Below are 25,828 nucleotides of genomic sequence, written 5' to 3'. Positions count from 1 at the left end.
GATTTAAGCACAAACTGTTTTAACTACAAAAGAAATTCATATTGAGCCTTACATACGTGCAAACTGAATAGAATACATACATGATTTATCAAGTCTTTTGTTATTTTTCTGACATATCATTTACCTATAAAGAAATATATTTATGGGAGGTATTGCTTTTTTGAATCTGCTATTTGTATTTGAGCTGAGTACAGTTTCAAATGCTTTGTTAGCTAGGATGTGACATCTTGGTAGCTAGGACTTGAGATTCCTTTTCTCTCACTCTTCCGAGCATCATCTTGACCAAAGGATTGAGTAAACTGTATCCATAAGCTGTCTACATTCTGAGCCTGTGTCTAGCTTTTCTCTTGGGTCACCTGAATACATTGTTTTTCATCCGAAAGTGCTCCTTTTCCCTGCTCCCCCACCCCATGCAATTGATCCAGATTGGGTGTGGAAATTGCAGGATTTTAATATTTCCTGACCATCTTTAAAAGGAGCAGTTCTCTCTGCAGTAATCAATATATTGTACAATACATCATAAGGCTCTTCTGATTTGTCTGGATAATGTTTCCTTCATGTAAATTCTATATCCATTGTAATAACTTGCCAGATAAATCACAGGTCCTGTTTTAAGTAAACAAAAACAAAACAAACAAAACCCCCGAGGCTAATAAAGTGGAAATGTAACAATCCTTGTTTAATGTATTACAGGGCGCTTTGAAGAAGAATTTATCAAAATGCGTATGGAGAGGCTGCAAGCTTGGATGACAAGGATGTGTCGCCATCCTGTTGTTTCAGAAAGTGAAGTTTTCCAGCAATTTCTCAATTTCCGAGATGAAAAGGTAGGAAATAATGTTCACAAAAAGATTGGGAATGAGGAATTGTTTCCTACCACCATCACCCTTTTCAGATAGGAGTTCAGTTTTGTAGTCTGCTGATTTGTCTGCCCCCCAGTGGGCAGTAATGAAGAGCTGCAAAATGCTGGGTTTAGTAGACTTAACTCATTGATTAAAATGAAAAATAAACTTGCTTTGTGAAATGTTATTTGCTATCATAACAGAAGTGGGTCTCTTTAAAGCGATTTTGTTTACAGTACTGCTTTGTGTATAATCTTCCTTCAGTAGAAAGAGAACAATTATAAGAACTCTTTTGACTGTTGCTCTGATCCAAATCTGTTGGATTTATTAGATGCTACAGTCCTCTGGTACAGCTTTGCTAACTGCAGTCTTACCTGATATAACAACCCCTCTCAATTTTCCTGTTATACATCATTTTCCTATATGTTTTTCTAGAGGTTTAATATCTTCACCTTCTGTAAATAATGTTTTCTCCATGATTAAGCTCTAACTCTGTTACCAATTTGGGTATCTAGTAATTGAGGAAAGAACAAGAAAACTGTTTTCATCACATAGTTACACTCTTAAATACACAGACTTTGCTCAAGAAATAAAATGATCCTTGGAGGTTTTTAAGATCCAACTGGGCAAAGCCGTGAGGAACTTGGTCTGACCTCACAGCTGACCCTCCTTGAGCAGGAGGTTGGACTCAACCTCCTCAATCTAAATTATTTTGTAATCCTGTAGGTAAGGGCTTAGTAACATAGTAAGCTACAGTCCTAGTGAAGGACTGTTTGGATGGCCAGAGCAGAGTTGTGTAACTGCTAGCTAGTCAATTGTTCATAGGATCTAACTAACTTACAGGCTGAAGTAAACAGAACCGATGGTGCAATACATCTGGAATTTTAAACTTTTTATTTTCTATCGGTTCCTACTAAGAATTTAATATGGCTATTGAGTAATAGTCTCATGATCTTCTGGACTAGCTTCTAATATCAGCACTATCACATGTGCAAATAAAGTTGAATAAAATTGCCTTTCTGTACTTCAATAATATGTGTGATTCTGTGAATATGCAAGAAGGTTCTGTTCACCTTAGGATCTAGAAAACAAAGTGCACAAGAAGGGAGGGAAACTCTAAAACTCTGGCCCCACTGAAACTATTTCATCTGAAAGGCTTTAATGTGTGGGTAGACTATTGCTTAGTTCTTCTAGAAGTTTCATTCATTGTTTAGGTCTATGTATTTAAAGGTGGATGAATAGCAATGGTCAATTTTTTTTTTCTTTTTTTCCTCAAGGAGTGGAAAATGGGAAAGAGAAAGGCAGAAAAAGATGAGACTGTAGGAGTTCTGATCTTTTCTACAGTGGAGCCAGAAGCTCCCGACTTGGACATGGTAGAAATGTAAGGTGGTGTTTTCTTTTTGCATGGATGTTATGCATCCATATTAACAACATAAACTGAATTACAAGTATAAAACTAAATAGTAAGCGTGCACACATGTATGTATTCATAGTTTTGAAGAGATGCTTATTAAGTTGGGTATGAATAATGGGTGTTTTGCTCAGTTCTTTTGAATGAGTGTTGGGGTATGTGGGGGTGTTCCCCTCCTTGCCCGTAAGCTCTTCTAAAACTTAGAGGAGCTCCACATGATGTCTCTTTGACTTCAGAGTTTGAATACTGATCCTGAAAAGACTTACCAAAACTAGTTGCCAAGACACTGATAGATCCTGTGGAGTTAAATAGTATGTTTTGTTCTTTTTATCCCTTATTCTGAACAGTTTCAAAGTGTGCTAGACTCTCCAAGCAGCTTGGAATAACTGTAGGTGGGCCATCAGGCAAAAAAAATATTTCTGTAAAATATCTGTAGTATTTAATGCATGCACTGAATCATTCTAATGGCTAGAATCCATGGTAAGCTATTGCAAATGAAGTGATTTAAATGATCAAATTCCATTTTTAAATGCATTATTACATCTTTGGGGTAGCCTTCTGGAAGTATAAATGGAGAGGTATGTGTGTACAAATATGTGTGCACCACAGCACTTCTGTGGTGTTGAGCAAGGTCACCACTGGGACAGACTTCATAAAGTGGCATCACTTTGCCCCTTCCAAGCCCAGCCCTGTCAGCCCTGCGAAGCGCGTGTGGGAGCTGGTCCGCACACACCCTGCAAACTGGGCAACTCGCGTCTGCTAGCACATGAGACGCGCTGGGGAGCAGTTGGGCACGGACAGTCACTGGTGGGGACCGAGCAGCCTCCGTCCTGGTGGACGTTTAGACCCCAAAGCAAGGTGGGGATGTGCAAGCTGCCTGCAGAGAATAATCCCCAGAGGGTATCGGCTCCTGAGCTGGGACAGTGCTGGGGGCCTAACTACAAGCATTACAGGGGTGGCTCTAACACCTCAGTAATACGCATGATGCTCCAGTGTCTGGGAACCTTTCAGGGTGCTCTTAAAGGAAAAAAGTGTGTCTGAGCATACACGCAAGTACAGATATATCTATACTGTCATCTGGCAAGTCTGCTCTGTCATTGATACTAAACTGCTAATAGTAACAGAAGTAGTTGTATACCTTCATTCATACTTTCTTAAATTAGGAGGGAATAGTTAAAGCAGAACTTTTTTTTAAAGGGTGGTTTTCAAGGATTTTTTAGGTATTTTTAACGGTGAGCRGGGAGAACAACTCATGATTCATATAATGATTTTTTTTTAATTATATTTAAATGTATCTTGATTTTAAAAAGTTGTCTCGGTTTCTTTCACTTCAAAGAAAGTGGCAACTGAAGCATGCCACTGTTCAGGTAAAAATGGGACTACTTCTGGAATGGTTAATTATGTAGTAGAGTTTTCAGAAAAACAAGAATGGAAATAGTACAGCGAGGAGAACAGCTTACTGCGTCTTTGAAACTTCACAGCTGTGTGGCATTATTGGTATCACATTAAGTATTTTTGAGGGCCTGAACATGTAGAGCTCCATACTTTATTGAACAGCTTTGCTGGAAGTCAGTCACCTGTCATAACTTCCTCCTGTAAATCAGCCCAATTTTAGTTTATCCATCTAATTCAGTTGTTTCATCCTGTTAGTCTTTTGGGGTATTGGGGTGTGCAGCTGTGATGCTTTAATTTTTTTCCCTTAAATAGTCTGTCCTCTTTCCAAAAAAGATAAATTTACCCTTGAAAATAAAACTTGATTTTTATTTTATATATATATATATATATATATAAATTTATATAAATATATATAAATTTATAGGAGTAATGGCTTTCAAGAAAATATATATAAGTGGGCAAATCGGCTTGTTCCAATAGCTTTTAGGTTCTCCAGTGAAAGGCATTATTTACTGAAACCATTTTGCTAGTTCTAGGTTTTGTTCCTGTGTGTCATCCTGACTTTGACCCAAGGATGGTAACTCTGTGCTGGCTGGACTTTTACAGTATCATGACCACAGAAAAGTATTTGGAATTAAAGAGGATGTCTTGCTGTTGGGGAAGCTAGAGTAAAACGAGGAACATGGCAGCTTAACTCTTAAAAAGCTGAGGTTCTGTCTTCATGTGAACAAGTAACTTTCCAGGGATAATTGCCATCCAAGGGCTGGAGGTGCTGGTGGGGTGGTGGGAGTCTCTGGGCTGCCCCAAGAGCTGCTGCACAGGGTCTGGGGGAGTTGCTTGCTGTTGCCTTGCTGGGAGCAAGAGACTGACTCTTGCAGGCTCTGGAGAAAGCGTTCGTAACATCTGATGCAGCTTGAAAAATTCTGATGGAAAATTACAGTTGGAACATGTATGCCATCATCTTCTGTAAAGTTTTAAGAGCATTACTATGCATGCAGTGCTATATTGATGGAAAGTTTTGATTATTGTCAAAGTATGTTAAGTTATGCATATATATTTCCTTAGAAGAACTGATCTATTACCTTTTATTCACCTACTTCAGACTTAAATGTTTATGTGGAACAGTTTGTTTATTTATTCATTGCTATATGAATTTTTATTACTTCTGTTATTCTAACATTTAATTTTCTGACAATGTGAGGTCCTTTTGTTTGTGTTTAGTGCTCTAGATATGCATTTGGCTCTTCTGTTATTACATGATCCCATCACAGAGGATATTTAGCTAGTAGCCTTTTTTAAGGTAAGGAACCATAGTAAGAATGATAGTCCTGATCCACACATTTCTTAAGAGATGAAAAATAGCATGATGAATGCCTGGATCCGAAGAAGGAATTTCACTGACATCAGAGTTCGTAGAGATTTCATGGAATTCACTTATTTCTGTGATTCTCAGACATAGTTGGCACTTCTAAATATTTCACTTTTGTGTTTAGAGCTAGACTAAACTAATGCATTTGTTTAAACTGTTTTTTGTTTTTGTTTTTTCCAAATGCCACAGAGAACAGAAGTGTGATGCAGTGGGTAGGTTCACCAAAGCAATGGATGATGGTGTTAAAGAGCTTCTGACAGTGGGACAAGAGCACTGGAAACGGTGTACAGGGCGTAAGTGTCCCTTCTGAACTCAGCAGTGATTTCTGTGTTGCTTTTTTCTTTACTTTTTAATAACTCAAGGCACATCGTAAAACTCGAGGAAATCCTTAATTGTCATGAGGTTTTTATGCCTTTCTGTCTGCTTTCAGTGTCTGAAAGTATAAAGCATACAATTCTCCTTCCCCTGTTATTTTTCTCATGACAGAAAATATCTGTTCCCCGCCCATATGTTAAAATTGTTAAAGTTAAGTAGTTCTAATCATCCAGCTAAAAATCCTTGTTGGACCTGTTCTAATAATATTTGTCCTTCATCTAGACTTTAGTAACATGGGCAAAGTAGATCTTTTTGATCAAATTATAAATGGTTGCATTTTATTAACCCCTTTTTTAGGATTCTTGCATGCCAGGAGGAGTGATTTAAAGGTGAAATGAGACTTAAAAATAAAAAATAAAGTCTTGATTCTAATTTATTCTTTAGCCCAATTCTTCTTCTCCTATCTTGTCTCTTCCTTCCCACAGATATTTAGGGTTGCAGAACTTCACACCAAGTCCCTATGTCTCTGCCTGAGCTCTAATTTCCTAGTCCACAGCAGTGTTCAGTGTTTGTGGCCACCACAAGGCAGCTATTGAAAGGAAGCAGGTACTACAGCTGAGGATCATAATAAGAAACACTTCAGGGCAGGCTGTAGTGTCTGGCTACCAAAGACCTATCACATAAATCTCTTCAAATCTCCAATTTTTTGTATTTATTTTTCTTACTCCCATGCAATACTTTGTCCCCAGACTTGGAGTAAATACATCTCCCGAGTTACCTCTTTGCCTCTTTTCTCAATCTCACATTGCAGTTGAACATCTGGGACTGACCAGACAGAATGGAAAGTAGAGGAGCACAGTCTCTTCTGGTGGTGACTACATTAGGCCTTTGTGCCTGTAGGATGTGGTTTTAAATTAATTAAATTCCTCTCCTTTGAATAGGAGGGTTTACCACTACACATCATTGACACTCCTGCTACTAAGGTCAAAAATTGTCTAACCTAGAGTCTCCTCTCTCACAGGACTTTGCTCTGATTCTGTATGGCTCTCATTTCACTAGCAAATGATACTGACGGGAAAGCAGAGGGGGGAGAGGGAATAAGGTCCCTCAGAAGCAACTTTCTAAACAGTGTTACTGTGCAGTTATACAGATCAAGTGAGATGAAAACCCCCAAATTAAGGGCTGGCTCTTTATACTTATGGTAGAAATTCAGTATTTTGTTTGCTACTAAAATACAACATAATCTTCATAAATTTATGACATTAGCGCTTTGGGTATGTAATGACTCTTCTAATAATTATAGCTATTAGCCAGTGTAAACACAACAAATCGGCTGTGATCATGCTGGCAAATTGTTTGGACCTTCTGGACGTTCATACAGAGTAGACAAGGAGGCAGGTAAACCTGGACATGCAAGAACATAAGAACTTCAGTAGTCTTTTTATATATGTATAATATAATATATAATTTTTACTCTCCTGTCAACACTAGTCCCAGCTCCTAGTGAGAAGTATTTTTGGCACTTTCTGTGTGATATCTATGTGCATTCTGTTCAGTAATATTTAAAATGACTGACAGCCGAAACTTCTTAAATGCAAGTAAAAACCAGACATTTTTCATTGGAGTTCCTACTGGGGATGGAGTAATGAGCTAATGGCTTATAGCAGAACTTCAGTACTCTAAAATGTATTTGTTACATAAGAAATATCAGTTGTCAAAAAATAAACTAACTTCTGGGCAAGAATTTGATCCAACAAGGTCAATAAACTGACATGGGATTCACCACCACCACCACGTGAGGGTCCCTCTAAACATCTGGATTGTGTCATGCCAGAGGAACTGAAAACTGCTCTTATAACCAAACAGCGTACCCTCTGAATACAGATGTCTGAAAACAAAAAGCAGATCTAGTTTTTTTTTGTTTGTTTGTTTTCTGCTAGTAAGAGTAGTTTATAAAAAGTATTTTCACTTTTCAGATTGCTTTTTAGGCCTTTGGGGTGATGGTATTCAAATAGTTAATAATTGAATACCTACTCATAAATCACAGCTTTTTGACCTCATTGTGAGGAAGCAGTTTATACATACACTTCTAATAATTAGACTCTAACAATTAATTTTATGATCCAGATACTTCTGTTTTTATTCCCAGAAAATCTTGGTTTCTAGTCTCTCTAAAAATCCATGATTTGAAGAGAGGTTAGGTATTATAGGTCTGTACAATAATCCCTTCTTTAAAATGTTGATGAGATCTCCACATCACTTCAGCATTTTTTTCTGGGAAGATACAGGCTGCTCACAGAGGGGGAGAAAAAAACTCACTATATGCATAGGTTGGAAGACTGTAAGCTAGGAGTACAGTGAGATTTCTACAGCAGTCACACACAGTCTCCCCAGCTGTGGCTTTCGAGAAGCCAGATTGCACTTGCTTTATCCAATTGTGGAACTTCTGTAGGGGAGGGGGTAAGAATGTGACTAAACGTTTCACTAGAGGGGAAAAAAATAAAACCTAGGGGGTTTTTTTGACATTTGTTTCTGTCAAGTTCTGGAAATGCTGCAGACTTAGTCACGTTTACTCTTGTGTTTTTGCTTTTGTTTCCTTCTTTTTCCCATCCGTTTCCTGCCTGCAGCACTACCCAAGGAATACCAGAAGATAGGAAAAGCATTGCAGAGCCTGGCACTGGTCTTCAGCACTAGTGGATACCAAGGTACTTCTGTATCTTCATTTGCACTTTCCTTAACAAAAGATATTTTGATTAGATCATGCTATCGTTTTTGCCAAAGATCTTAATGCTTTGCTCTTTGAATTTTAAAATCTTTAATATGTTCAGTCTGTTTCTGACAAAATATTAAAACCTAGTTTCCCCATGTGTATTACAGGGTTTTTGTTTGTTTTGGGTGTGGTTTGTGGGGTTTTTGTTGTTGTTGTTCCTAGTCTGCAGTCTTGTTTACACTCACTGTGCAGCTGTGTGATGGCTTGGGGAGAGGGGAAGGGTGTTCTGTTTGATCTCATTAATATGTAATCTGGTCAGTGGCCTGACTAACAAAATATGCTGCAGTATCTTCTCATGACCTATATTTCTGTGTTGTATCAAAGGGAAGGGAAGAAAAATGCAGCCTTGAAAAATATCTGCCACCCAAAACTGTTGTGTGACTTACTTCATGAAACAGTAACTCCACATGAGGATGGAAAACTTATTAAAAGACTCTTGTATGCCATTATTGGAGATGGAGGGTTGGCTGTTGTAGCCTATTTTTGTCCTTCACCTTTCCTTCTCCTTCAACAGTCCTAAAATACTGTAGCTTGTCATGTTAGGTATGAAAGTTCTGGGAGGGAATTGATTGCCATTTCTTTTTGTAGACTTCATATTCTCCTAAAATGTAGTATTTAGGCCAAACTTATCCTGCTTTGATATGCTAAATTCTGCTAATATGTTTTCTAAGTAATTGGAAAGTATTTTCTATCCCAAAGGGACCTGATTGGGTCCATTTTTCTCCAGATTTCTTAAGCCATTTTTTTTCCCAAGACTTAATAGCTAAATTGCTCTGTTCCAAAACATTAATTGCTACAGCATGGAGATTTCCTGAAGTCTTTCTATCATAGGCCACTTAGTTAACCAGTACTTACTTTGCTAACTACTAATCGGTCCTTTGTTCTGTACTCCTAAAACTTCTTTTGACCCGTTAGCCTTGTATTAAAATGGAACCAGTTCTGAAATTCAGGATCTCTGCTGCTTGAAACACTGGAAATAGGTATACTCCCTGTAGTTTGTTCTCCCTCTTTTGTCCTGTATTTTAACAGGATGATTGCTTATTTAAAATCAGAGTAGCATCTTACCTAAACTTTACTTTTTGGTGTGAGAGATGAACAGAGGAGATGCATAGTTATATATTCTTATCATGGGTTAGAGAATTGTAAACCCTAGCCAAATACAATATGTAGCAATAGTTCTTGAGAAAGGACTGAAAATTACTTGAACTGTAACACACATTCTTTTACCAGGGTAAAGGGAAAACAATATGGCTTAAAGCTAGGATGCAAACTTGCAGTTCAGCCTTACGAAGGAAAGCTTCAGTTTGATTTCCAGCATCTTCGAATGGTATGAAAAATAGATCCCATGATACCTGGGAGCAAGGCAGGGATGTTGCCCTTTGCTGTTTCCCTAGTTGTACCTGGTTGCACCCCGGTGTATTACTGAGGAAAATGTCATCTTTGCCACTGATAGCCTCTGTCCTGATCCCATCTATTTTGCTCTTTTTAATTTCACTGGTACAGCAGTGTATTTCATTCAGAATTAAGAATATATGGGATTCTTTGCATTTAAAGTTCAGATCCCAGAAGAGAGAACAAGTGAAGTGTATGTATTGCTTTAAATGTCTTTGTCACTATTGCCCTCAGTCTGTCCTGCTGCTGTTCATGTGCATTTTTATTTGATGGTTGTTTTGAATAGTGGTCTGTGGATTGAGCAGGCTCTGTGCAAGAGACATAAGCACCTGGATGTAAATCAATAGGATGCAGCTTTGCTAATCTCAATATTTAAAAGAAAGTACTAAACCTATTCCTCTGAATGAAGAAACATTAGCAAGGCAATACTGGCTAGTAGGGAATGCTCACCTTGAAATGTGACACTGTCCTGGAGTCCATCAGACTGGCCTTATGGATTTGGAAAGCTTGCTTTCAACAGCTACTCTCAGCCCATCTGCAGGCCTGCCAGCCTGCCTGTGACTCAGATATTCTGATGAAGGCCTGCATGCACTGCTAACAACCTCATTTCTGAATGCCACCTAAAACCAATTTACCTTTTTCATCAGTGCTGCCTTCTTACCCTGCCAGCCTTGTGTGGTGAATATCTACTGCCTTCTCTCTTAATTTACAGCCTAAAAAGTCTAAGGCTGCATCTGTTAAGATCCACTTGTTAAACTGACCTAATCCTGCTATTTCTCTTACGCTACAGAATGAGCCTTATCAATTAGTTGCCACCCACAATGCATATAAGGCATCTGTCCCCAGTTTTTGCAGAAGCAAGAGTACATTTAAAACTATTAATGATGCATCAAAAGGTTCTCTTTTAGCTTGGTCATGGGCCTATGTACTGTCTGATCTGTTTTAAGAATATCAGCTGTGAAAATATGATCCATGTCCAAAAACATATATTGGACAGTTCCAGAATACAGCTGGAAATAGTCTTGCAGCCTGATACACCTTGCTTATCTTATCGCAAAGTATGATGCTCTGAGGTTAACACAGCCTTAAATAGCATGACTTTCCTTTTGCGGTGCCAAATCTGGGCAAGTCTTTCTTCTGTATTAAGAAAGTAATGTCTATGGTATGCCATTCAACCACAGTGAGATCTCCAAATTCTACATCACCCCTCAGGAATTTTCTTAGGTAGTTACATATGAGTTTCACTATCCTGCCAGTTAACAACAGACAGATCTTGCCTTCCAAGGTGCTCGTGTACTAGGTGTTGCCAGTCTGAGGTGCATTTTTCCAGGGGAAAAAAAATTACTTGCTACAAGTAATCTGTAGTACATCAAACTTTATCTCTTTCCTACTCCTGGATTCTGTTAAAAACCTGCTTTGGGGGGAAGGGGGGGGACAGGACAGGACTTCCTGGCAAAAATTTCTGCGGCCCTAATCATTTGCCTTACAGAATATTAGCTCTCTCAGTATGCCTGATGTGTGTTCTCTCAGGTGATAACCACTGGCATTTACCAACCAGTTAAACTGCTAGGAGGCACTGCTGAACATCTTCAAAAGACTCCTTATGCTTTCACATCTTCTTTCATTTCCCCATGACATATTTTCATTGCTTTAGGGACCTGCATACTGTCTACTCACAGTTGTGTTAAAACAGCTGCAGAAGATTATTGGCAATTTTAACTGGTCTTTTTATGAGTGTCTTTAATCAGTGCTTTTAAGGCCTCTCTGCTTCTCTTGAGGTTATAGGTAGTGGACACTGCCCTAATTTTGTTGTAAATATGTCAGCAGGATGTGGTGCTTTCTACTTTTCCGTTGATGAAAGAATGACCTGACATCCTGGTATGCCCTTTCACTGGGACCTATTACCCAGCTCAGCCTTCTTCACTTGGGTTAAGCAGCCTATTGCCAACTTAGCATCTTGCACAGATCTCCAGAAGCTGAGGCTGCTGGAGATGTGGCCCTATCAAAATAGCAAACTCTGACTGAAACCCATACCAAGAGTGACTAATGGGAGCAATCTGCTGGTGGAACTCAAGTTGCCTTGGTGGGTGAGCATGGCAACTGCATGCTGTAACTTCTCAAAGGCCTAGTGTAAGGCATGACAGACCGAGCATGACATGACACTGCTGATAACGTTTGAATTTGGAGGGTACAAGTGACAAGCCTAATTCTTAAGGCTGCCCTGGTATTATCTGTGAAAGGGACTGCATCCTTTGGCCTTCTACAATGTAAGAAGCTGCAAATATTCTTCTACCACTTGTGTGCCTGTCTATTGCTGGGACCCACCATCTAGACCAACTTTTAAATCATTCTTTAGCCCCAGCTTTTTAGGGATGTGAATGTCTCTGCTAGTAGTAGAAACTGAACATACCTTGTGCCTTCTACAAGCTGACTCTGTGCCCTGCTGTCCCCCAAATGAGAGAGGACCAGGATTGGAAGGGTTTGTCTGGAGTTTTTGCAGCTCCAATCTGTGAAAGTCCCTTGGGTGAATTCTGCATGGACAGGAGTAGTTTCTACTCGAATATAAACACTTTCTCCCTCTTTTTGCTCAGATAGGAAAAGTAATTTTCTTTTATATGGTGTTATAAAATGAACAGCAACACCCAGACCAACCTGGCTTGTGAATCTAGTTGAAGCCATACGGTGTTTTGTTGCAAAATCTAGGAACAAGTTGCCTAAGCAGCAGTCTGAGTAAACTCAAGGTTACTCCTGAGCAGGCTTGGAACCCTGCAATAATGAAATTGTTTAAATCTGCGTGAAATAATAATTTGATCTCCCTGAAACTTCTTAGTCTTACAGTAGTAAGCTCCCTTTTGAGTTATGTGCCTCTTAAACTTATGAAGTCAATTAGACTTCATATTAAAACTTTTTATTATTTTAGCCAGACAGGTAGGCTTTTAAATAGAAATAGGAGAAAAACAGCCATTTCTTTAGCAGTGTTTGTATTGCTGGACTCACTAGCACTTAGGTTCAGTAGCTCCTCCTCAAAGCTTTCGGCTTTGAAACCAGTCTAAGGAAAAGTAAGAACTGATTGATAGACTTGAATATTCGGTCATTCTTCTGTTTTCTTTAGGATTCTTTCATTTCAGCCTGTCCTATTAAATCTCTAACACAGATGAGTTCATATGTGGGAGTAAAAAAAACTATTTTAATATTCAAATTAATGATTAATAGGTTTATAATTGGAAATTGAGTTCCTGATTAATATGTCCATAGAATAAAAAAGTTTGTAAAATACTGTAACTGCTCGCTAATATCAAGACATGTTTGAAGGGATGAAAAAAATCCTTGAACTAGTATTCAATATCTGCAAGTTATACCTTCCCCCTTCTCTACCTCAACCTGCTTTCCTTACTGTTGACTACATGCTTTGGATAAGCTAACAAGGATGGAAAGAAACTGGTGTTTTTAGAAGGTGAAGTGTCATGAAAAAACAAGAACATAAGGCTTGCTTTCATCTTTGTTCCATGTAGCCATGTCCTGCTAGTAATAGCTCTTGTGATGTTGTCTAGTTTGGGATTTGTGGTGGTGTTTGTGCTTCTAGTTGTAGCTTCTGGGGTCCCTTGATCTATTTTACATAATGATGAAGGCTAGAAACAGTCTCTCAGATAAAATCTGAAATTCGTAGAGCCTGAAAACATGATCTAAGAGTTCTCTAAAGTGACAGAAATCCTGTTGACAGGGAGGAAAAAAGTTGGGCCTGCCTGTCCCTTCCCCTGTCTTTTTAATAATTATGGTCCAGGGCTGTTGGAGTTGTTGGGGTTATCATCATTGCTCTGTAGGATGTCGTGGAGAATTTGCTGCTCGTTAGGTATGAAAGTTACTTTAAAAACTGGAATGACAGGTGCGCTCTCCAGCTTTGTTAGTATGTCTGCAGGTGGGGTATCTTCTAGTGTCACCCTCACTGTCCTCCTTCCCCTCCCTTTCTGGTAGGCTTCCTGTTGTCCTGTGTGTAGGAATAACTGTATTTATACTATGTATATTAATTAAATGTGGAAGCAAATAGTACTAGTAATACAGCAGAGCAGTGTTTAAATGGTCCCTCTAGCTTTCATTTTCTACAAGATTTTAAGAGTTTTGGCTTTTTTTTATGCTTTAAGAACACTTTTTTCCAACTTCTTTATTACTTTTGGGTATAAAATGATGCATAGGCTTTTATTATTGTAAAATAAGTCTTTTTTTTTTTTAATTTGGGTTGAATCATGACTTGCGTCTGTAATTTATTGTAATTTGAGCACTGATATTTACTTTTAGGAGAATCTGATCTCAATGAAGCAATAACAGAAGCAGGAAAAACCTATGAGGAAATTGCCAGTCTTGTAGCAGATCAGGTAGAAGTGTTGTAATGTATCCATTGGCACAGTGTGTGCAAGCTTATCTCCTATTTGCTTCACTTCTGACTTTTTTCTTATTAAAACATAATAAATGCTAGTGCTGCAGACCACTTCAATGAAATTACTGTTAATATTTTTAAATGTACCTTCAACTTCTCTTTTCTACTACATGTGAGCTTGGGGGAAGTGATGGGAGGGTATTTCTCTTGGATAAGAAGGCTCACTTTCGGGTTTCTAAAATCCTAAAGTGCTTATTTCCTCTTTAAATGGCTTTGTTTTCTGATGTCAGTGGGCCATCTTCATTACAGATGCAACAGAATGAGATTTAATCAAGGATAGGATTTCCCTCTTCTCCTTGCTTTCCTCAAATGTCCACAGAATCCTCATCTTGCTGCTCTTGATTATATATTGACATGCAATTGTCTGCTTCAGTAACTTCAATTTTTGTAATTTCTCTTGAAAAATTTGTTTAAGTCATAAATTTGTGTTTACCACCTGTGAAGTTTAAAGTCTCCAAAATGCAGAGCATCTTGATTTCAATGTTGAGTCTGGAAATTATTCTTAAAACGACTTTCCGAATCAACAAATAAGGAGATGCACCTGTGCTTAGGCACATCTTTATGTGCAGTGAGACTGTTGCTTAACAGTGCCATTGCTATGGCTAGGAGCTCCTCTTCGATGGAAATTTCGGTGCAAACCCCTCACTTTATAACCAATGCTGAGTAAAATGGAGAACCAGTGCTGAGTAAAATGGAGAACCAAGGCATCTGCTCACTGGTGCTCAGTGTCTTACTCCAAAGAGCTTTCATCTTTATAAAGGTTCTGTACTTACCTGCCCATGTATGTTACAAATAATGGGAAGATTTGCACTTCTGTGAGTGCAGCCAGGCTTAACACTTCATCTTGATGCTGTTTTCAGAATCCTTTAACTCTTCCCTTTACCTCAAAATACTATTCTTCTAGCAGGCAAAAAACTTGTTTAAATATGAAAAAACTTGCAACAAGCAATTGAGGTTTTGGTTGGATGTGTTTTCCTTTTCTTTCCTTCTTTTTCTTCTCTCCCTTCTTTTCTGTCATCTTTCTTTTCAGTGTCTGTGTTACTAATATGCCACAGATATTTTTTACTAATGCTACATTTTTGTTTGTTAGCCAAAGAAAGATCTTCACTTTCTGATGGAAACAAATCATGAATATAAGGGATTTCTTGGTTGCTTCCCTGACATCATAGGAGCTCATAAGGTATGTGTGTGGGAGGAGGCCTTTCCTAGTAAGGGGTAGGCAGTAGCAAGACCTACAGAACACAGCAACAAAAGCGTTGGTATGTTATATTGCATTTGCACTGCAGTCTGGCCCCTGCTGCTTGTAACATGGAAAGCTTCTGTGAAGACGACTTTTTTTAAATAAGAAATACTTAGAGGGGAGGGAACCTAGAATTTGTCTTAGACTTAAGGATATCATGGTTTGCTGCTATAGCAGAGCACTAGAAGCTTCAGGGTTTTCTTTAGGGTAACTTCATATCCCTAAATGGTGAATAGCAGTAGTATCAATTTGTAATATTGATGAATTTTACATGGTACTTGACACTGAAGCATATCAATACTGTAGGAAAAAGTCTGCATTTATATAGCTGACTTATTGATATGTGATATCCAGCTGTGCACTGCCCGTACGTTTCTTTAATCTTTAAAAATAGAGCAATAGGGCTAACTTTGTGCCAAAAAAGTGCTCTGTAACATGATAGCCATCATACAATAAAGCAATGAACTTAGTCATTATTTTTAGTTTTGCATGTTCAGTTTTTCTCTTTTCTCCTGGAATTGTCCACGTGTTCATGTGACAGCTATTACTTGTTTCAGAAACTAAAATTTAAAATTTTAAACAAGAACACAAGTGTTTTCCAACCACTTGAAGTGCTAAATGTAAAAGTATGTTCTTGTTTGCTACAAGAGTAGCAAAGAGCTATAAAAGCATGTCAGATTTAGACGTATTCCAGTAAACTTAATTCTTCTGGATATTTAAGGTGCCCAATCCCACAGAATACTTGGAAAAAATAGTAGCATAAACAAAATGCGGAAGAAATGTTTTTAAAACCTGAAACGCCAACCTATGGCAAAGAGACATGTAGATTTTCTTGAATATTGTTTGTCACGAAGAGGAAAGTGCACTACAAATATACTGTGAAGAGGGAGGTGTTTGTTTCTTGTTATTTATTTAATTTTTGATCTGAGAGAAGCCTTGCATCACACAAATGTCACAGTGAAGTGGAGCCTTTTGGAAAACAGTGTTTTGTCTGAATGCTGTAGAATGTGCAAGTAAGATTCTACCGGTATCTGGTAGTTTGAGGCTTTTGGATGTCTATTATCTTAGAGCCAATTATATTTTAAAATTTGGTCCTTTTGTCCTTCCTGTACACATCCCTGTTTATTACTGTCTTTACCAAATTCAGTTTCTGACTGAGCTCATGCCTTGTTTTTAAGTCACTCTTGCAAACTGTTAGCACCCTTAACAAACTTTAGGTGAAAATGCCAGAAGGCAGAATTGGTCATTGTGTATGTATAGTGTGCAAATCCAAAATGTGGCTAGTGCCACTGAAGATGACTATAAAATTCTTTAAGTTGACTGCTCTTTTAATCTTTCTGTATTTTGGTTTCTACAGGGAGCAATAGAAAAAGTGAAGGAAAGCGACAAATTAGTTGCGACCAGTAAGATAACGCCACAAGACAAACAGAACATGGTGAAACGTGTGAGCACCATGGCTTATGCACTACAAGGTAAAACAGGCTAGATGACAATATTGTCGACTTCTGAAAGACAACTGTTAACAACTTAGTAACAAACTTAGAGAATCTTTGCTCTACCAGGAACGATAGTGAGAGCTAGTGTGATTTTTTTTTTTTTTTTTTTTTTATTACATATATATATATTTTTTTTTTTTTTTTTTTTTTTTTTTTGTATTACATATATATATATATATTTTTTTTTTTTTTCTTTTGGTCATCCTTTGTTTGTTCCTCTAGAATTATAGCTCTTTTGCCCATTATTTTGTTTTCAGATCTCATATTATATATTTTAGAAACACAATTAAAAAAAAAAAAACACACACACAACCTCAGACTACTAATTCTTTCATTTTCAAATGACAGTGTCTCAAACAAAGAGCTTGGGCCCAGATGCAGGAAGCAGGTCAGCACCTGCGCAAGTACTCTTCTGACTCATGGCTTAACCTCAGCTGGATCTTGTCTGGTTAATATTCTTGTGGATAAGGCTTTATTTACTGGATGTTCCTTCAATGTCACTCAAACTTTACAATAATTCTAACAAAGATGAAAGTACAAGATATAGCACAGTGGACTTGAAGAACTGGGAAAGTAAGGAGCCAGGGCTCAGTCCTGCAGGATACAAAGCCCTTAAATGCTTCCTGTCACTGACTTCAGTGGGATTACTCATTTCTGAGAGCTGCTTTTTAGCTGATTTAGAGGTGAGAGTTTAAAAAAAAAAAAAAAAAAAAAACACTTTTTTCCTGGCCACACTAATGCAAAATGACTCCACTGTTTCAGTGTTAATCATAGAAAAAGACCTCTAGGATGACTGTTAGGATATAGAATATTTCTTCTCCTTCTATGGGTATCTCAAAGAAAATATGATTAACTTTTTATTTCAGCCATAAGTCAAGCTGCCTTGTTTAGTGACTTGACAAGTTCAGTGGTCTGGTTGGATCAGTTCAATTGGAAGGTGCAAATACAGAGATGTGGTGAAAAGTGTTATGGACTCAGTAATGCTGTTCCTTAAGTTCCTAGTGAAACAGCCTCAGTCAAGAATGGGTGCACACTGCTGGATGTGCTGTCTTTTCAGCTGATATAACAGTTGTGGCTTGCAACTTAATACCTATACCCTTCCAAATCTGACTGCCTTGGCTAAATTTTTTTTGAAAAACTTGAGGAAAATGCTGTTACCTCAACAGGATAAAATCCTAGTGGTTTTCTTTTTTCAAATCTTTGTACACTTGAATACTATAACAAGATCCTGGCTTTATCCAAGAAGTGTCTGCATTTTGTCAGTGAGTAAAGGACACCCTACTGGTTTTACAGATGGTTCCATCATAACTTGAGTGCTGTGGACAAAATGGTTTGTGCAAGTGTGAAAATAGTAACTATACTGATAGGGCTGGTCACTGAGCTTGTTTACACAGTAACTAACCTGAACTGAGTGAAACTGTTCTGAATTATGAACACTTCTTAAAAATGTTTGCTTCCTGGGTCTGATTACAGCTGAGATGAATCACTTCCACAGCAACCGGATTTATGACTACAACAGTGTCATTCGCCTGTATCTGGAGCAGCAGGCACAGTTCTATGAAACGGTAAGCTGTAGTATTTCAGTGCCACTTTCTTGGCCCATGCTGCGCTGCTACATTCATTGTGTATGAAAGGCTCACTGCACTTAGTCATCTTTTTGTATGGGCCTCTCCCTGAGAGCAGATATTTGAAGAGGAATTGTACATGTAAAAAAAAGAAAACAAAAAAAAAAACCCTCCATGAGAACAAAGAATGAGTTGAAATAACATTTTCTTATAGATACTATTTTGTGCTATAACTCTGTGTCATATTAGACCTAAAAGGTTTTGAGAAACATTGTTGCTAATTGACAGCTTGATTTTTTTTTTTAATGCCACAACTAAATTTACAAAGAGCTTGTGTTAGCTTTATGCACACAAAATTAATCTATTTTCAGAAATGAGTTTGAACAGTATGTAATAAATAAGACCTATAGCACTGAATACAATAGTAAGCCATTTGAGGGATGCTTCCATTCCATTGAATGGGAGGGCGAAAGGAGGCATCTGTGATTAAAGCCTGATGTATATGTCTAGGGAAGAAGTGGGTTTACAGTGGTTTAGGTAACTTATTCAACATGTTTATTCTGAGAACTTGACCTGCAACCTTAGTTTTCATCTAACATTGTTTTCTTATGTATGTCACCCCTTGTGCTTCTTGAAATGAAGCCTGAGAACAAATTCCTTAATGTGGTACCCTGGGAAAACACATGAGTTTGAGAGTGCTGGAACCTGGTTCTATCACTTAAAGGAGTGATAAGCAACTGGTTGCCCTTCACAGCAGTAAAAGGTGCCAGAGGGGCTTCAGAGGTATCTTTAGTGGATGAGAACTTCAGGTCACCTTGCTCATTTTCTCTCTCACCTGATGAGGTTAGGCACACATTTCCCTTACCTTCTTCAAATCTCTTGCCCAGTCTATTCCAGTTCTCTCCTCTCCCAGTTGTAACCTCACCAGTCTCCTTGGGTCAGTCTCCCACTTTCCTCCAGTACAGGGATCAGATCTGCATTCACATGTGAGGTGCTTGGGCACTGTAAGGCCTGAGGGAGAGCACAGGAACTGAGCTCAGCTCCGATGTGCTGTTCCAGGAGAGAGGATTTCATGAAAAATCTGGCATTGTTCCTTAGACCCCTACCTTATGGGTATCAAAGCATGTTTGATAACTGGATCTTTTGAGTAGTTAGTTCTTCCTTAGCCTTTAACTTAAGGCTTACAGCTCAACCAGGCTTGTGTGGATTTCCTTGGAATGATCAAAGGTGCCTCTCCAGTATTGCTGCTTTCCTCCAGCCAAATAAGAAGTCTCTGGTCCAAAGTGAAGAGGCTTTTGGTTACATGGGCAGAGCAATACATATATACATATATATATATATATATATATATATATATATTTTTTTTTTCTCCCTGTCTCTTTCTTAAAAATAGCTGACAAGTTTCTAGGATAACATCAGCCTGTGTTCAGACATCCAGTATCGAAAACTACTGGCCAAATGGTTGCCCTTCCTGAAAGCTATGTATGACTGAAAAATGACTCTTATACTGCATAGTCCAGTGCTAGATAATCTAAAAGGCAGCGTGCTGTCCTTCCTGTGTACAGTACTTAATCCAACATATAACCTGAGAATTGAAAGCACAAAATGAACAAGGCAAAAAGTGCTGCACATGAAAATAAGCAGCTCTGGTGGAAACTATCAGAATTGTTACACTTTGTAAGCAACCTGGGGTTTGGGCTGTGAGTAGGAGAAATGGGTTTTTGCTTAGATGGGTGTGTGGTGGTTTGGGGTTTTCTGTTTCTTTTAGGGTTATTTTGGTTCCCCAGCCCCCAGGAGTGAGGGAGAAAAACTGGTTTTCTCTGGCCTGCTGGTAGCAGGCAAGATGATCTGGGACTGATGTTGCTTTCACAGCAGGCAGAACTGGCCAAGGCAAGTTGTAGGTATAGGGGTTGTTTTTGTTTTTGTTTTGTTTTTTTCCSCTCTGCCATAACCAGGTTTTACCAGACTTCTCTTTAGTTCTACCCAAAAAGACAATGGAGCATTAATGCAAGTCCACATTTTCTATCATATCTGCCTCCCACACCATCCTAGTGACTCTTAAGTTGTTTAACAGACATGGAGGAGTACATGCAACTTTCATAACCCTGTTCTCTTATTGGGCAAATCTTTCAAATCATGAATTCAGACCAAATGGAAAAAAATATAATGGTCTATTTTACAGGGTTATGTAATGCCAGTTATATTGCTAGAAAATCTTTCTTGCATGTTTTTCCTCCTTCCCTGTATATTCTACAAGAGTGGAGTAAAACATTCTTAATATAAATGAGAATGTGGCACCAAAAGGGACAGTGTATTTGATTGAGTTCTGAATTTGATTTTTATCTGCTTTAAAACATTCCAAAAGAAAATTCCTATTTGACCCAAAGACAGATCCCTGCCTGTGTGCCTATGTTGTACATGAAAATACACTAGAAAGGACACCTACTTCTGGTGTCTCAGCATGTAGAAAAGAACAAGCCACAGAAAATTCATACAGGCTCTCTGTGTAATAACAGTGCTCCTACTGGAAGGAGAGAAGCCTAGTGGAGACCCAGACTCCTGGATCAAGCAATCCCTTTACAGATTTTTTCTTTGTGCTCTTGTTCTTTTGCTCAGCTAGAATGGGTAATCTGAATACTGTTAGTGAAATGATACAGAGGGACATAATTTACACCTTGGATGAGATCTGGAGGAAAAAAAGGGCTGCTACTTCAATTGTCTTCATGCCTGGGTCTACCAGGGATTTTGGACTAGAATACCTGTAGTAAAACACATGGAATCAAAGCAGTCCTCACTGTGATGGTGGGTTGCAGCTTGAGGGACCCTAGTAGCATGAAGAACCACATCAGAGACTTTGGAACGCTTTTCAGTCATTACCAGTCAAAGTTATTAATCAGCAGATGTTTCTCCTGAACAGACAGTTGTCTTCCAAGACCAATGTCGTGCATTACTGCAGTCTAAACAATAGTTTTGGTGACAGTGCTGACAGCTGGTCCTTTTCAAAATCTGTTTGAATTTGTGAAGAAAGTACCAACAGGTCAGAGTTGAGGTGTACTGACTGTACAATACTCCCTGTGCTTAGGTACCGTGTTGTATCTGCTGTATTAATAGAGCAGCTGAATGTACAATGCTGTCAGCTTTGTATGCATCAGGGATGCAGAGGAAGCACTTTGCCATTTCTGGAAGATGAGGGAACATTGTTTTAATCTTTCAACCTGAAATCTTATTTCTGTATACTTTACATATTTAACATGTTCTGTTTCTTTGTTTCAGATTGCACAAAAGCTGAGGCAGGCACTCAGTCGCTTTCCCGTGATGTAGAGAATAAGGAATAGTCAACAATGAAGAACAACTCCGAAGTGCTTTTCTGATTTGGGGGGCAATGCCAATAAAAACTTGTTAGCCTTTGCCAGCCAAAAATGAACCAAAAAAATCAGTTGCAAAAAAAGAAAGAAATGATTTAAAATGTTTACTTTATCAGTCTAAATCTATCAGATATTTAGGTTCTTTTTGAATGCTCTCCCCTTTGTATCATTATTTAATAAAAGCAGCTAAATAATGCTGTCAGTTGTTGGGATCCAAATCATCAAATTAATGTGTTGCCATGGACTACATGTAGATTTGCATCTACCAGATGTTCTTCCAAATACTCTTAATCAACATCAGAATTACAAGTTTTTTAAAGTGGGAAAGCAAACACACTTGAAAAAGTGACTTTGTTTTAATTCTCATTATATCAAATTCAGCACTCTGCTGGCAATTCAGTAGCCAGGAGGAATTATATTCATGTATGTTTCTGGTACATATTCATGATAATCTCCTGAATGAACACTTTGTTTTAGAAGTTTTGCTTCCCATATGCAGCCATGGCATACTGTTTTCATTATGACTTCTGGTAAATACTCATTCACTTTTCCCTTTCTTCTTTTCTTCATAACTAAATCTTGTGTTCTTATGGCATAAAGCCTCAGAGCTTGTGTCAGGCTCTTTCTTCCTCGCTATGCACTGTGTAAAAGACAAAGTTCAAACAAGGAAAGAGCCATTCAGGAAGGAGTGAAAGACAAGTTTTCCATACCAGCATTTTGATTCCCCCTCAAATGTTATGCCATGAAGCACTAGTGCTCTTCAGTGCTGTACAGAGCCAGCCTCCTTTTTATGTCTTCAGGAGTTTTGAGTTTTTCAGCAAAGGGGACACTAAGTCACATCTAACCCGTACTGGTAAAAGTACTAAAATTCCTACAAAGCTCAGGTCTTCACATAGCTGTACGGTGTGTTGTTGGCTTGGGTTTACATTTTATTAGTTTCTAATGCAAACTAAAAGGTGACAAAGATGCTGAATAACATCATCAGTTATCGCGCAAACTCTGTGCTTTATCACATTTTAATGAGTGGCCCATTGTCGTCTTCCTTATTAGTGTAATGCCATTTGGAGCCTGGGATTAAAAAGGAGAAAAAAAAGCCTGTTCAAAATGGGTACCAACTACAGTAATTCACTTAATGCCATAAGCAATCAGGAAAGCCAAAATGCTGTTTTTGCTAAAATATGCATAGAACATAAACATTTTAGCAAAAAAAAAAAAAAAAAAAAAAGCATTTTACCCACAAGCCATTCTAAGTAACGGGTACAGTCTGCTGGTTGAATAGTTGCCTTATTCTATTTTGCATTGGTGTTATTTGTGTCCCAGAAGAAAAATCTGGGTCTGCCTGAACAGCCTGAAACCAAAACAAGACTAAACCTAAGTCCAGATGCTTTTCAGTGTCACGGATTTTGTTCACATTTTATAAGCATTGTCTTTTTCTTTCCTCCTCCCAATTTTAGTTGTTCTGCTTCCAAAATTCCATAGTGCAGTGTTGTTTGATACAGCCGTTTAAATATGTACAAACTGTAAAGAATGTGTATAAATGTTTTACACCAAATGTAAGATCTGCCTGCATGTAGAAGCAGCTTATATAATAAATTGTTACAATGTGTACAGTAAATTCTGAAATCAGTTTTTTCAAGCCAGCATTTTTTTTCAGCATTTTTATATGCACTTTTTGGTAAAGAAATGTCTTTGTAACAGATTCTTAATTTGGGGGAGGGAAGGGAGGTCTTTTTACCAATCTTTGAATAGCTCTGTATGCACTAAAGTTGAAGATTCTTTATCCTGAACAGACTGTATTGGAATCTGAGTGTAAGCTGTACATTTCCGGTGCAAGGAAGCTATGATCTTAGCAACTATGTCAGAGATGCAACACTTTTTTTGGCAAAAAGCAAAACTGTTTAAGGACTTCTAGGAAAATGAAGTTAAACTGATAATAAATATTTATGTCTATCTACAAGGCTATTTTTTTCTTTAAAATTATCACATTGCTTTTTAACAGGATGATGCAGTAGGAGGCAAATACTCACAGCTCTTCATCAGCTTACACACACTGGCCACATGAGGAATAAGAAAGCATCCATGCGTCTTCCATGAAGCAGGCATCAAAACTTAATGGTATAATAGAGCTAGTGACTGCAAAACAACAAAGGCTACGTGTATGTTATAAGCTCTCATTATTTAGGTCAGTCCRTCTTGTGGCTGATGGATCCCTTCTGACTGCAAATAAGAAGTGGAGCACAGTACTACTGTGTATTCATGGTTTTGTGTTAGCACGGTGTTGACCCAGATTAGAAATTAGATTGTCCCGTTCTCCCCCCCGCCATTTTCCTCTCCAGTGAGACACATGAATATTGGCATAGTTAGGTTGGGCAATTTGGGAGCTATAGAAAATCTTTGTACTGAAGATGGCAGCCATAAAACAAGGATACCAAGTTTCAGTAGGACTTGAGCAGTTGCCCTCCTTTAATTTGTCATAACTTAATAATTAATCTCTGGAAATACTGAAAAGCCTTAAAACTGTTTCCTGGCTCATTATGCTTTTCATCAAAGGTGAGGTATATCTAAACAGTGACACTATCCCAAAGCTTTTTTAAAAGAAACCAAATGCCTTAGGTGTTGTTTTAAATTCTATATTTTGATATTCAGTTACTACTAAAATAGTAAATTCTTTTTTCAACTATCAAGATGTAGCTGTACAAAAGGAAGTATTACCTGTTTTTCTTGTCTGCAGGAACATATACTACATGGGATTAGTCTGCAGCAGCAGATTTTATTTTTGTTACAACATATGGTGGTGGTTTTTTGGAAGAGTATTGTTTAGTGCAATTAGATTATTTTTTGATGGCTTAATAGCCATCATATTTAGAATATATTCCCTTAAATTTCTTTAGAGATTTGCATGTAAGATACTGTCAAAACTGTTACTGAAATCCTACTGTATTGTGCCTGTATATCCCCTGCTATTAATTAGACTAATCTACCAGTCAGAGGAGGATATTTGACTGTTTACATAGATTCTTCTCAGTAAATTAGGGTTAGCTTTCTTTCACCATTTTATCTCATGGCTAATTGCACATCAGTTGTTTAACTATTTGTTTTAGCATCTTTGGGACGCTGAACTTAGATTGATAGCATCATTTCCTTGTTTTATGAAGATATATGATGCATTTGCCTGCTTTTAATCTTTCTGATTGGTTATTTTCTTTAAAATACTTTTTTTTCCCATTCTTTCAAATTCACACTAGTAGGCCTACCACATTTTTACTGAATTTCTTTCTGAAGTCCAGGTTCCTGTCATCTAGAGGGGTTTTTGCTTCTGTTTTTTTGGTTTGCATGTATTTGCTTCAAGATAAACTGGCTTTCTTTGAACCAGGTCCTGCCAATCTGAACCCAACTATCTTATGTTTACTGTATACTGTTCTTTCTTTGTTCTGGTCTGTGGCTGTGTCCTCTTAAAATACATTTCAGTAAGTCACAGACTTTTCCATCAGAGCTGAAGCAAGGAAGCAATATGTTGTGTATCATTTATTATTTTCTATTAGCAGCAGACTTTTGCTTCCCTTAGTTTTCCTCTTACACCTGCTGTCTTTACAGACTATTCACTTTTTAAAATTATGTGCTAATGAATTTATTTTTTCTTAGCAAACATTTATCAATCCAAGATTACCTTTAATTCATACTACCTTCTGTTGTAATTGAATCTCAGTAGACCCAAATCTAGAATTGTTACTCCCCAGTGGTTTCTTTTATCTTCTGAAATATGTCTATCTCACAGTAACTTATGGACTGTTATTCCCAAGAGATAGTTCTCCTAAACACGTATGACAGAGTAGAATTTACAAAACGCAGTAAGTTGCTAGCACCAGGAAGTTAAAACATCATTGGAATAGTGACAAAATGGTAGGTGTATAAAAATTACAGAAAATACAGAAAAATACTGGAGACTTTTTTTTAAAGTATTGAAAGATTTGATTTCTTTTCACTTGTACATTAGTTATGACCTCAGTTGTTAGCCTGTTCCCAAAGACACTCGCCAAGAGTGAAGAATAGGGGAAAAGTGAGCAAAAAGTGCATTCGTGTATATGTATCACATATATAGATAGGAATGTGCAATGTTTGTGCTACCTAACAAATGCTGAGCCAGTTCAAATGGGCTAACAAGTCTGGACAGTGAGTACAGCAAAGAAAGGGGTCAAACTGAGAAAAGGGATCTGCCAAGTGAGCTGGTAACCAGGCAGG

At 37.9% G+C, this 25,828-nt stretch overlaps 1 protein-coding gene across 2 annotated transcripts in view; it reads left to right on the top strand.

Annotated features, from left to right (window-relative positions):
* The window catches only part of SNX9 (sorting nexin 9), a 45,207-nt gene extending 21,661 nt beyond the window's left edge, over window positions 1-23,546 (top strand). For both annotated transcript variants that reach the window (XM_026077082.1, XM_026077081.1), the window contains 9 exons: window positions 694-824; window positions 2,117-2,220; window positions 5,204-5,307; window positions 7,957-8,034; window positions 13,785-13,861; window positions 15,014-15,103; window positions 16,521-16,635; window positions 18,133-18,224; window positions 21,498-23,546. In XM_026077082.1, coding sequence (XP_025932867.1) covers window positions 694-824; window positions 2,117-2,220; window positions 5,204-5,307; window positions 7,957-8,034; window positions 13,785-13,861; window positions 15,014-15,103; window positions 16,521-16,635; window positions 18,133-18,224; window positions 21,498-21,545 — 839 coding nt within the window. In that variant the 3' untranslated portion in view covers window positions 21,546-23,546. The remainder of the gene's footprint in view (window positions 1-693; window positions 825-2,116; window positions 2,221-5,203; window positions 5,308-7,956; window positions 8,035-13,784; window positions 13,862-15,013; window positions 15,104-16,520; window positions 16,636-18,132; window positions 18,225-21,497) is intronic.
* The last annotated feature ends 2,282 nt before the right edge of the window (window positions 23,547-25,828 follow it).

The sequence above is a fragment of the Apteryx rowi genome, unplaced genomic scaffold (assembly GCF_003343035.1).
Source record: "Apteryx rowi isolate R43461 unplaced genomic scaffold, aptRow1 scaffold_448, whole genome shotgun sequence".
Classification (NCBI taxonomy): Eukaryota; Metazoa; Chordata; class Aves; order Apterygiformes; family Apterygidae; genus Apteryx; species Apteryx rowi.
The sequence above is the reverse complement of the archived record's forward strand: the minus strand, read 5'-3'. Positions and strand labels throughout refer to the sequence as shown.